This window comes from Merops nubicus, unplaced genomic scaffold (assembly GCF_000691845.1).
Source record: "Merops nubicus isolate BGI_N331 unplaced genomic scaffold, ASM69184v1 scaffold46248, whole genome shotgun sequence".
NCBI classification, from domain to species: Eukaryota; Metazoa; Chordata; class Aves; order Coraciiformes; family Meropidae; genus Merops; species Merops nubicus.
Window position 1 is genome coordinate 11,999 of NW_008624670.1, and position 10,806 is coordinate 22,804.

Genomic DNA, 10,806 nt, shown 5'->3' on the forward strand with positions numbered 1-10,806 from the left:
TGAACAAAGTTTTTCTTCAGTTTTGACTCAGGCCCAGTATGAGATAGCAGGATTATAGTTGTGGGCTGACAAATACATTACTACCTGTGTTTATGATGGCAATATTTGGCTGCTAGGGTAAAACACACAATCATTATGCCTTCTGGTAGCACCAAAAACCTTTGAACTTGACATGAGACTACAAAGAACACACCAATCCAATAGATGTTTCATATACATATTTATATATATTTCATGTACAAAGTTACATTCTGAACCCCATGGATTCAATAATAGAAATAAATACTGAAATAACTACACTGCTATATGAGCTTTTCTGCTCACAGAAAAGAAGCCTCAAGTTTTAACAGACAGCAAGTTTAACGCTGTAGTATCGATCTCGGATTACAGAGGCAAGTAAAATTCAGCGTAAAGTGTCCAACAGACAAAACTTCCAAAAATTACAGACCATAAAATGTTTAAAATATATGCTTAAAAGATTGAGAAATGTGCATCAACAAAATTAATAAAGGAAACTTAATCTCGTTAGAGGGCGGGAGAGACACTTAGTGTATAGAAAAATGCTTTGAGGTGCAACATGGGTTGTTACAATATGGCATAACCCTGTTAGAAAAAGAAACATTTAATTTCCCTAAAGAACTGTATTTGAGTTTACCGTGTCTTGTTTTACAGAGCAGGGCCTTCACAAGATCCTGTCTCAACAGGGCCACTTACAAGAGTGCTAAGTCAGGTTTAATCCTTTGGTAACTTTTTATAATACTCAACATGGAAATAAATATTCAGTTACACAGCATTTTAAAAGACACACGTTCTTTAGAACAGTTAGTATAATAAAAGAGATTTAACATTTGTTTGTTACTAAGGCAGCCTATGATAAAGTGTCTACGCTCTGCCAGCTCTATCTGATCCAACGCAGGAAGACCTTGACGAGGAACGGACGCCGCAGCAGCTTACACAACGCGTTTCACCTTCACCATGCAAACACCCTCCCCCAGGCAGGTAATGTGCTGCATTTTTTTGTGCTCGAAATGTTTCCAAACTATTAACAAGCTGTAGCTATCAAGAGATTAGTTCCTATTTGTAAGAAGCTTTAGTCGCATGAGTGTGTGCATAAAGACATTCTTGAGACAGCTCTGTCGGGGAGCATGGTCACCTCGGGCCTGGGGGTTTTATGTGCTGGATTCACCATTCCCAGCGACCTTCAGCAGAGCTGACAAATCCCAGTGCACTGCGATGACAGTAGGGACCCACTTAATCTACTGTACCTTGGGACAGGGGATAGAGTTTTTAAATGAGAAATACAGGGAAGTGCACATGCCTTTTATCTATACCCAGTGGTACATAGTTATCCTACCGTTTCCTTTAAAACCCTTACACTTTTGGACAGAAACAATCATTCTCTGAAAAATTTGCAAGGAGTTGGCCCACTGAGGTGGCTAAAATGGCACGGTGGACCAGATACATTTGGCAAAAGACCAGGTACACACTTGCCAGATTGAACTGCTCTGTTTGACAGCAGTAAAGCCGTTCAGAGAAACAAGCTCATCCCTAATTACACAAGAACCAAGGAACAGAATTGTGCGCTTTTTTTTCTGAGAACATGAGAACGTGACAATCAACCAGTGAGTAACAGCTTTGGAGACTGTTTTCCAATGACAAAAAAAGTAAAATTTAGGCAAATGGCAGAAGCAATGAAACTGCACCAGTCACAGTGAAGATTCTGCACAACAGTAGAAGTTTAGACAGCATTTTTCTTAGACATCCAATTTTGTAAGTTAATTCAGGTGTGCTTCAGGTTCAGCATACATGTCTTAGTTTTAAACAAGTCTTTCTAAGAGAGTTTACTCAGTTTACTTGCTGTATTTTTGTATCATTTTTAAGAAGCTCCCAGACTTCATATTTAAGCCAAAGTACTTTAAGAGTGACGTTCAAGATGAATTTGGAAAGCAAATTATGAACAACATGCTCTCATCACTTTTGGCATTCTGAAGAGAAAAATACTACCAAGATATTAGACATCTTTAATAAGGATTTTTACTACATAGTTCATGTCCTAAATACATATTTACGAGAGGAACAGCTGTGTACAAAATATGTCGCTTAAAAAGTATTTATACATATAAATCTAACCAATAGACCTGAATGGAGTTTTTCTGGTTTATCAGCTATGATATGCATTTGAAAAAGCTGCCTAAATATATATTTACACAATAGACCTCAGCTAAATGTGTTCATTTAAAAAAATTAAGAAAATATATAAACACATGTTTGCCTGATAGACCAGAACTGCTCCTATTGCATAAAAATGTTTAGGCAGTTTTAAAAAAGTGTTTCTATATTTACTCCTCAAACTGTTCAGTTCTCTCTGACATGAAATCAAGTTACTACACTTCTGTGCTAACCTGAACAGAACAGTCCCAATCTTTTGGGGGTAAATGCCAGATGTTTACTAAAACCCCTCAAAACTTTTACTTTCCAGAGACTAAACGAAAGAGCAAATCTGGGTTTTAAAATATTCTGAAGTACAGAAATCATGAAGTGTTTAACTTAAGTCTGACACTAATGTAGGAAATACAATGTAAAAGGAAGACAGTCTTCAACTCACACTTATGGTTAAAAAAATAGATGGTGAGTAGACAGAATGTCAGCCTAATATTAGTCTCCTGACTTTCAATTTGCTGAATCTTAGTGCTACCTGCTAACATTGTTGCTAAAGTTGTTTTTGGTTTTGTTTTTGTTTTATTTAACTAAACTGGGGTACGCAACTACAAAAAAAATACATTTTGTACCTAATTATCTGGCACTAAAGTTCCTTTACAATCTCACTTGGGCAGAATGCATTTTTCCTGTACACTCAGTCTTTTCTCATGCTCTAATCGAGGTCTCTAACCTTCACACATGTAGTGCCTCATGAGTTTGACCAGCTAAGCAGAGAAGATCATCCTAGTGCTTAGGACATAAGAAATTAAGACAAGAAAAGAACAAAACATATCCCCCGTTCAAGAATTTTACAGTTGCTTTCAAATTTAAATCATCCTAAGAACACCCTTTGGAAACCAAGTTGTTCTGTGCTGGGAAATGGAAAAATACTACGCTCAAAATTGCTCAATATGGAGGGCAGAAGTTCTCAAACTTTAAGGTTCAATAGTGAAAAGGTGATTTTATTTAAATATTGTCGTCTTAATTCCTATACATTCCCCTCTGCCCCCCCAAAATTCTGACAAATGTAGCAAATTAAACCATATACACTATGTAAGCAAGATTTTCCAGGTTTGAAAATAAAAGCTGAAATTTACAGTTTGCTTTAGCCCTCACTGAGTATTTGGGTGAGTTTTAACAATTCATTTTATAAACTGGTCAATTTTTTTACTACTCTGGGAATAACTTTGCTGTTTTACTCAATGCATTATACAGTGAAATGAAGCTCAGTTGTAATAAAGCTCAACTCAAGTGAGACTACCAAAGAAGTGAACTACATTAGATTGCTGTGGTACAGTAAAACCAATGTCTCAGTTGCTGACTGTGGGGTGCACACCAGTCTGGAGACAGACCCATTTTCATTACACTGTTCCATGTAACACGGGTGCAGTAAAACAGCACAAGCTAATTCCTGTATAGTTAAAGGTATGACAGATTTGCAATATAAAGTTAAACAGCAAAGAAATGCTTCAACATCATGTAGTGAAACAGGTTTCACAAAATAAAAAACCATGCAGAAGCTTTTTTTTTTTGCTTTTTTTTTTTTTCTTTATCTTTTTTAAGGTCTCCAGCTGCATCCTACAGGCTCACTCACTGCCACACATTACTTGCCACACTATCAAGTGACTTCTCTCAGCTTTGGCTACAGAAGGTTCAAGTTGTAGAGCTTCTCCAAGGAGTTCAGATTCTCCACCTTCATCACCTGAGAAACAATCATGCAGACAATAAAAACCAGTATGAACACCAAATGTAAAACTAGATGTCACTTGGTTTGTTACAAGAAAAACACTACATTCAAAACTGAATTTATGCATTACAAACAAAGTCTGTTATGTAATTATTTAGGCCTAGTATTTCAATGGTCACATTCTTCAGTTCTAACCCAAAAATGGGCTGCAGTTTCACAAATGTCCATATTCTACACATTTCATTACCTATAACTCTTCAAGGCAGAGACACAGCAACCTCATTTGCAAACCTGCAGCACCTCCCAGGCAGAAATGGAGATGGTCTGCTACAAGAAAGCGTGCTAGCAGGAACACATAACCCATGTGAGTGTGCTGGACAGAAGGGCAGTAACTGAGCACAAGTGAGACAATGCAGCATTCACATCTATGATGAACCTTTCCCTTTCTTCCCTCTTGTTCCAGCTATCCGAGCTGGTCACCTCTCTGCACACACTGCACGAGACAGCCTTAAGCCTAACTCTCCATTACTGCTCTTCAAAAGAGAAAATCAGTGTTGTAACTGCCTCTAAACTCTTGGTGACATGAGCTGACTTGGATCAAAGGCAACAGACTAACCACCAAACAAAACTGGACGTAGACGTTAATAAACACGAATACAGAGGCAGTCTTGTGGTACAGAAGAACATTGGTTTAATCAGAGGAGATGGGAACTGGCCTACAACTTCAGGAAGGTTAAGTCACAGTCTGGCTGGTTTTCTGGTTAGACTGCTTCAGAGGTCTGAGGAAGTTGCTCTTGAGGCAGTTTGCAGTAATGTGGTAATGGCTGAGCTAATGCAGCTGAAGCACTGACACCTGAGTTCATGGCTTTGCATTATGCCACAAGGACAGCAAACCACACTCTTGGTATGTGGCTATACCAGCTAGTTTGGAATAAGTGCAGAGTTTTTACTATGCTACAGTGTGGCACAGAATTGCCCCAAGTTCTGCCTCCCATATAACTCCACTGAGGTCACAAGCAGGAGCTTCTTCACTGACTAGTGGGATGACAGTTTGGGGTGGCCCCCATGGTTTTTTCTTTGTAGTGATTTTTGTGAGTTCTTTTCTTGTTTGTTTTTGAAAAGCATTATAGACAGATTTAGGTAAATGATCAGAACCAGGTCTAGGAGTCGCGACTCCTTTTTAGGCACTTTTTGTCAAATGAACATTTTTAGACAGTCAACTCAGAGGTCATGACTTATATGGAGGAAGAGAAGTTGAAAAGGGGTGTATGTTTGTATGTGTGAAAATAAAGACACTTCTATCCTTGTGCTTGCTTAGCAAAGACCATACACAGACTGACCACACAAATGGGCTCTGCAATCACAACACAAGTTACTATATGGCTAATGACTTTTCACTATGAAGAGGTTACAACTGATTTTCATCTGGATTTCTTACCCATTCTGAAGTCAATATATCCTTCTCCACCACTTATCACCAACATTGATTTTAAGGGACTCTGGCTGGAGGACTCTTGGGCTGGCTTATCAGCTGTTAGCTCTGTTCCACCACTACTCTGTGGGCAAACAACCTGACCTGGATTAAAAACAGAATACATTTGTATGCCACATCTCACAGAACACCACCACCTATATTTGAGCGCTGGATGACATCCTTAATGCCTACTGATACACTTAATTTTGGATTCTAGTATCTCTTCAGCAAGGGACAAAGCTAACTTTGCTTTTATCTCATCTCTCTAAAGAGACAAAGAATCTGTTCAGGTCAGTTCAATGGAAATCAGAGAATTAAATGCCTCTTGATAGATTCCACAGCACAGGCCTGCAGACCTAGAGAATGACATAGGAACAGACTCGAAGACTTCCTGACACACAACTGAAATGATTGAGTGCATGTCAGCACATTAAGCAAACGTCTGTCATCTGTTTCCAGCACAAGAGGTGCATAGAAGCACTGACAGGGTGTTCAACCAGCGCTGCAGCTTTTAGGAAACTTAGCTTTCTCAGCTGAGATTCTTTCCTTTGGGGGCTTTTCCTTTAGCAGCTCATCCTACCTGCAGGATGTCCAGCTCTTAAACTGGACCTTACGTCAGTTAGCAGATATAACTACTGATGGAAGCACAACACTTCTCTGTGGCCAAACCCTTTTCCTCCCACTAGGTCAGTGCTGCACTGAGGAACTCAACTCTTGTAAATTAAATATTACCAATTGCTTCTGAATGCACCAATTTCATATGCGTGCTACCTTTGCCCAAACACTGTGTTTAACTAGGCAAATGAGGGCGACAAAGAGACTTCATTTGAAGAACAGTAACAAAACCTTACCAGGTACTGCAACAAAGAATTTAACAGCATCACGGTGCCCATGGAAGCAAAGCTGAGCATGTGCCATTGAGCAATAGGGAATGAATGTTCCTGGAGTCACTTTGTCACTGTTTTCATCACCATACACACGTATTACACTTCCCGGACGGTTTCCGGAGCCTGCTGCTGCTTTATTAGCTGTAAAAGAAGAAAAGTGTTTTCTACTTGAAAATACAAATTACAGAAATGGTTATTTGTTAAAAAAACTTTATGGTACCATCTAAAAGCTAAAGCCAACTTAGGTAAAAATGAAACAGGAGGGCAGCAATGCCAATTCAAGACAGAGCTGGAAAGAAAAAAAGATCGCATGCTTCGTTATTTTAAGTACATCAGAAAATGGAGCAGGATTCTTATTAGTCTAGCATAAACACCAGATTTTAATATCCTACTTTTGGAAACAATTTGTGAAAGGACTGTATCTTTCATAGAAAATAAGTATCTCTAATGTGTTTCAGTATGAGCAAATTCGATGTACTTCAACACAGAATTAAGGAATGTTTCATTCCAACTAATCATAGGGTATCCCCTTGCCAGAAAAAAATTCTCTAAAAATAGCCACTGGTGGGCATGAAGGAGCTACCCTATTGTAGTTCTACATCTAGTTTTTACTGAGAAGTTTTAAAATCCATTAAAACAGAGAAGTACTCATGCTAGACATACAAGCCATCTCCATTCCAAAGACTATCAAAGTAGTGAAAGAAACAGTGACTTGTAACAAGACAGTAAATGATGTGGATTAATGACAAAGTTATAAGATATGGTATCACATTGGCTGGAAGAAAAACAAAGTCTGTATGAAAGGTCAGCTGCAACACAGGATGATATACTAAACTGCTGAGCAGATTGGTGGCCATTTAGCAAACATAAAACTGCTGCAATGCAGTAACTGCAAGTGGAAAAACATTTAGGAACATACAAAGGGTAAATCTATAAGGAGTGGGAAACAGCCTCAAAGTGGCTATTAGAAGCCTGAAAATAGATTTTTGTTCAGGATCTGCACTTACCCCTCAGCCCCAGTAAACGTCCCTGGTGGAGGATTACAGCTAAAGTGAGAAAGGAGGAAAGGGGAAATGGATAGGTACGACAGTAGAGGAGAAGGATTAATGAGAACCCACCACTCTTGTATTTTGGTTTTTGATAAGGTAGAGCTTAAAATTTTAGCTCCTAAAAACAGTAAATATCTAATTACAGAAAATTCAAAAGTCAAAGAACGGCATCTTGTTATAAAGGTTTCAGTACAAACGGACAATGAAAGCACTGTCACTTTCATGTGCTTTAACACTATCAAGTTTGTTATTGATTAGCAATGTTTCCCCTTTCTCTCTTTAAGGAGGCTACCAAAATAATATATAACTCCTCAAGTTTTCAAGTGCCCTTTCAAAACACCATCTGCAGATCTTGAAGGTGCTCTGCTCTTGAGACCCAGGGAACTGAGATAGGCAATTTGCTTATGCAAGGATATGACTGCTTTTGAAAACCATGAATATTTTAAGAAGGGTTCTCAAGCCCACTATCAGGCTACCCACAAATAGTTCTTCAGATTCATGAACAACTGACAACTGAAAGGAAACTGAACAGCTTTAAAAGTGTGTTGGTTTGGTTTTTTTTGTTTTCTTTTTTTTTCCATGTTCACTACCATTTTAAAACAAACTCCTCTGGAAACATTATTAAATTAACCTTGATGCAAATTAAGAGCTATAATTCTTGAAAGCACAATTCAAACTATTTCAAATTCGTGATAGAAGTATGTCCTTCTTTAGTACATTCATGCAATGCAAAAAAAGACATTTACTGAATGGATGGACAATGTAATGGAACAGTATGAGAAACAATGCATGTATGTGCTGTTCAACAAAACAGATACAACACAAAGATTTTAACTATTGAGTTATCCTAAAATTTTGTCAGATGCTACTACTTTCAACAGTGCAATTAGGAATATCAAAGTTCCATATTTCAGCTTCTGAAATTTCTATCCATGTGCTTTAACTTTAGTCTCAGGAACAAGTGTTGTGTTTTTGTTTGGTTTCCTTTTTTTTTTTTTTTTCCTGTTTTAAATGCAATGAATTTACACAGATTCTTACCAAGCTTTACCTATTTAGGAAAGCTTTACCCATTTAGGATTTGTTTTGCCCTTGAACTGGACTGTTCCCTTCTCCTGAGGTTCAAGTGCCCGTGTTTGGATGCTTCCTCATGCACCCCCAAGTAGTTTCAGCCTATGACAAGAGTTCGGGGTCTGTTATTAAGCAGATATCTGGATGTGCCTTATTGGAATTTTATCTAGAAGTTAGTGCCTTGTTTGGAGGATGTGTTTACAACTTCCATAACTTTGAACACGTCCCTTAAAGCAGTTGGCACTACTGATATTCCAGTTCTTTATACCAGCTTTGTGATGAATTCTCAAGAGCTGAAGCCAATCAAATTGTATTAGCAACAACACCAACTCATTCAAATCAAACAAAAATCTACTTGGGTGATCAAAAATAACATTAATGAGAAAACTAAAGCCATCTCTTACAAGCAATAGACTTCTATACATGCTGCTAAAGCCCATAACACCTCTAAGCCTTCAACGTGTCTCATTCAAGCTGCAGCAACACTGCTCAAACTGAAGTACAGGAGATTTTGGAGATGTGCTTTTTTGCTCAGAGGAAGTATAGCCATGTACAGAGATTAGGTGCTAAACATCACAGGCCAAATCTGTTACAAACCTGGAAGACTCAGACCTGGCAGTAAAGCTTTCTACCCATTAGCAAGCATCTGAATGGCATTTAATGTTCTCTTTTTGTGTCCATAGCATATTGCACAGTGCTATTCATTTATATTTTACTTACTTTCTGTTAATGGAATGGAGATGATGACACCATTTCCTGTTCCTACCCATAAACGATTACAAGACACCATAAGAGCTGTGATTCTCACAAATGAGAATCCCAGTTTACCAGTACCTAAAAACAAAAGATGCTTTTCATCAAAAATTATGAGCACGGATAATTTTAGTTCCATATCAGCAATTTTTAACTCCAGCTCCCAAACCACGCAGACAAGTAATTCCCTCCCACTTCAAACAGACACAAAGACAAGTAAGTTGTAAAGATCACCTACAAGGCTAAAACACTGTTAAATAAGTTGTGAATCTATACAGAAAGAGACTGACTAACTGTGAGAAACCACAGAGGTATGAAGGCTCCATAATGCTGCATGGTAAGGTCTTTTGGGGGTTAAAGCACTAGGGCAGCTTTTCCAACAAAAAAAAAAAAAAAAAGGTGAGTTTATGGATGTAAGATAATGGTTTATCATCCACTAAAATTTCTCATCCATTAGCACTATGAGGAGAAAGGAAAAAGGCTGATCAGGAACAGCACAGTAGTTACTTGAGAGGTATTTCCTATGGCCTAATCAGCTGTAGTAGTTGTTTTATGTAGGTGGTCAAACTGCTCTTCTATAAACATGAATAAAAAAAATCCGAAAGCTTGTTAACTTCAATAACAATAAAAAATTGCTGTTTTGCATTTGTATTTTCTTGAAAGAGAGGCATATTTTCCAGGCAAGTAAAGGGATTCTTCCCACTCTTAGACTTAAAAAGGCATTAGTACAGTAAAAAATTGCAGGATTTTAGAGTCTTTGTAGATGCCTGTCCAACCCAACCATCATTTTCCTTGTTAGTCCTGAGATTTTAGGGACATGAAGTAGGATCAGACTATCAGAATAGGTATCACCCACATTGTGCATCACAGACTGACTCAGGCTTCTACTTCCAGAGTCAAGTTTACACAGAGTTTCACCAACCTTCCACCCACCCTTGCCTCTAGGCTGCAGTGAGAATTGCCTGACCCCTAACAGGAAAACTCCAAACAGCAAGAAGTGTAAGAACACAGTTTTCCTTATCAACTTACCTAGCATTTTGCTTACATAAGGTTCAATGTCCACATCTTGTAGATGCTGATAGGTGTGCGCATGATAGAGACGCAGGGTGGAGTCCAACCGAATAGACACCCAGACCCCATCACCCACCCATGCCAGCTGTCTCACTTGGCTTTCTCTTCTTGGGTGTGCATCAAAAGACTTCTATGAAAGATTGGATTTCAAATTAGAACACAAAAAAAGTAAAGAGTAAGAAAGACGCTTCTGTTACTCTTGCACTGTCAGCACTGGCAGTTTTCTTAAATCATCTACAACCCTCTGATGTGCAAGACCACCAACAGATAGAGTGTTTAGCTTACCAACAATTACCATATGATGCTGGGAAAGTAATAGTAAGGATGCTGATTCCCTTCTCTGGAGTGTGATCTCAAAGTTACAGCTTCCTACTTAATCTTTATTTACGTATCATGTCCCAGCCTAATCTTCTGTCTCCATTGAACCTGGAGCCTTTTTGGTATGAGGTACTCCTGTCACAGCACAAGATACATACACCCAGAAAAGTGTTTTTCTTCCTAGTTCTGTCAAACCTTGGTCTTGCACACAAGCCCGCCTGTGCAAAATACACGTAATCCACCAGCAAAACAACTTCACTGTTGTACAAATTCCTTAATTTCACTTTTTATATATATATA

General features: G+C 38.4%; 1 protein-coding gene across 1 annotated transcript; it reads right to left on the minus strand.

Annotated features, from left to right (window-relative positions):
• Positions 1-3,289: 3,289 nt before the first annotated feature.
• Positions 3,290-10,318, minus strand: LOC103777858 (C-Jun-amino-terminal kinase-interacting protein 4-like; the record flags this gene model as incomplete). The annotated part of the gene is made up of 6 exons (XM_008945420.1): positions 3,290-3,901; positions 5,325-5,462; positions 6,212-6,388; positions 7,255-7,293; positions 9,085-9,198; positions 10,147-10,318. Coding segments are annotated over 6 exons (756 nt in total), but the record flags the coding sequence as incomplete, so codon positions are not given.
• Positions 10,319-10,806: the final 488 nt, after the last annotated feature.